General features: G+C 40.8%; 1 protein-coding gene across 1 annotated transcript in view; it reads left to right on the top strand.

Moving 5' to 3' along the window:
* The first annotated feature begins 1,997 nt into the window (after positions 1–1,997).
* The window catches only part of FCRL5 (Fc receptor-like 5), a 47,647-nt gene continuing 47,161 nt past the window's right edge, over positions 1,998–2,483 (top strand). Inside the window, exon 1 of the mRNA XM_012733262.1 lies at positions 1,998–2,099. Coding sequence (XP_012588716.1) covers positions 1,998–2,099 — 102 coding nt within the window. The remainder of the gene's footprint in view (positions 2,100–2,483) is intronic.

Below are 2,483 nucleotides of genomic sequence, written 5' to 3'. Positions count from 1 at the left end.
TAAGAAGCTTAAGCCACTTCCGCATGAGTTCGATCCCTGCCTGCCCCGGAGGAGACCCACATGGTGCGGCAGACCTCTCCTGACCCACCCGCTGTTCCCCTTAGCAGTGTACTGCGTTGATCTGCCTGTTCTGCTCCCTGTGCTGTCTCTGGTGAATCCTCTCACCCTCCGCATCTCTGGCCTGCACCCCAGTTCTGTATGAATAAATCAATAAATCTTTTTTTTTAGAAAAAAAAACTCTTAAAATTCCTGAATCACAGAGGAAATCAAAACTGAATTGTGAAGTCTCTATAAAACATACCATGAAAACACTTTGTATTACAACTTAACAGCAATGGCTAAAATACAGAAGAAAATGCATACATAGCCTTGATCAATCATATTATTAAGTAGGAAAAAATAAAAAAGAGATAACATTCAATTTAAGAATTTAGTAAACAAAAAGTTATGAATTAGAAAATAAGATAAATAATAATTAAATTCAAGCTCTGCCTATTCTGAAATAAAGAAACAAATACCAGGAAATTAAAGCTAGAATTGTTCAGAGATTATAAAAAGAAATTTTAACCAGATAAATTATCATAGAATATATTTATACATTTAACAAGAAACAGCCTCATGAATAAACGTTAGTACACTCATTATATTTTGCCAGCTAACTTACAATGAATGGCTAATTCCAAAGCTACTTAAATGGTCCTGGATAACACAAATATTAGAAGGTTCTTTCCTTAATATGTTACCAATCATATATCTCAAGCTAAATGTCACTTTACATTTAATGAAATATATTAAAATCATTTCCACTAAGCCTGGGAAAGACGGTGATTTAGAATTGCTCTGCTATTCCTTTTCAGGCAGGAGAGGATACTTTTTATTGTGGTGACAAGCCCCAAAATTGAGAGGAACAACACATAAAAGTTTGTCTTTAACTCAAGGTGGCAGCAGACTGTTTTATTCCCTCAGAAACCCAAACATGAAGCTGACAGAGGCACACCCTGTATTGGTGCTCTCTGGAGCACGTGGGCTATTTGCTGCCCGGTGCCAGGGAAGTGATGGTGGGCAGATGCTCTTGCGTAGTTGGCCTGGCAGTGGCACACCCATGTGCACTCACAGCCCAGTGGCCATGTCCAGTCCCACGGTCCTCATCCACGTAGGGAATGAGAAATGAGAAGCACATGCATCATCAGAGAACAATGAATTTCTACCACATAGTACTAACCACTAAATCATAGTGAAGAGAAATAAAGCCTAAAACTGGAAAGAGTGAGATAAAGTGTACAAACATGAAAAGCAGAAGCTATACCATAAAAGGAATCAAGAGCTTACTTAGGCTAAAATTAGTAAGATTTAAATAATGGGATTAGGAAAATTAATCTGACAAGGAAAATAGATTTCAGTGCAAAAACACCCTTAGTAGGAGGGTGACTGTTGCTTTATGGTCAAACACCACTCCTAAAGGAGCTATGATAAGCCCACCCCGGGTGGGCTAACGTTTATTTATTTATGCTGCCTAACAAACAATGCCACAATCCCATGGCTTAGAACAATACTCATGGGTCATCCGTGTTCAGCTGGACACCGGATCAGGTGGTGGTCCCTCCTGGACAGCATTCACCAGAGAGTGCAACTGGGCTCAGGACCCCAGGGCTTAATTCATGTGTCAGACCTTAGCTGAAACAGCTGGGACTGGCAGGGGCTGTGCCCAGCAGGTCAGGTGCACCTCTCATCCAGCTCGGGCCTCCAAAACAATAAAAACCAACAAGGATCAGACTTAATATTTGCACAGCTTTACATCTGGCATACTTTATCAGTCAAAGTCAGTCACAAGGATGGCTGCATTCAAGGATAAAGGATCTACAGCTTATTTTTTGACAGGAAATGTAGCAAACAAATATACATAGGAGAAGTGTGGATGCCATCTCTGAAGATAGTCTGCTCTGTGGCCACAAATATTCACATCTCTCCTGTATGAGAAATAAATCCACCATCCCCCAATGGCTCACTCAATCACAGTGTCACATTCAGACTTAAAAGACAGCATCCAGTCCACTAAACGGAGTTCAGATGTGGATGAGACACATCCAATGTGGCTCTCGGTAAGAAATAGAGAAAGAGACATTTAATAATGGCAATCACCAGGAAATATAATAATTTTAAATATGTATGCACCTTTTAAAATTACTTCAAAATATAAAACAATAACTTACGAAATTGGACAAAACAGGCCAATTCACAATTATGGGGGAGCCTATGTAATTCAGTCATTGACAGAAAATTATTTTTAAAAATATGCCAGGATGGCCCTCCCTGGTGGTGCAGCGGGTTAAAGCACTGCACTGAGAAGTTAAAGCCACCTCCACATGAGTTCGATTCCCGCCACATGACGTGGCAGACCTCTCCTGACCCGCCCGCCGCGCCCCTCAGCAGTATACTTCATAGATCTGCTTGTTCTGCTCCCCACTCTGTCTCTGGTGAAGCCT

Source organism: Condylura cristata, unplaced genomic scaffold (assembly GCF_000260355.1).
Source record: "Condylura cristata isolate star-nosed mole 26May11 unplaced genomic scaffold, ConCri1.0 scaffold00040, whole genome shotgun sequence".
NCBI lineage: Eukaryota > Metazoa > Chordata > Mammalia > Eulipotyphla > Talpidae > Condylura > Condylura cristata.
This window is presented reverse-complemented; position numbering and strand designations above follow the sequence as displayed.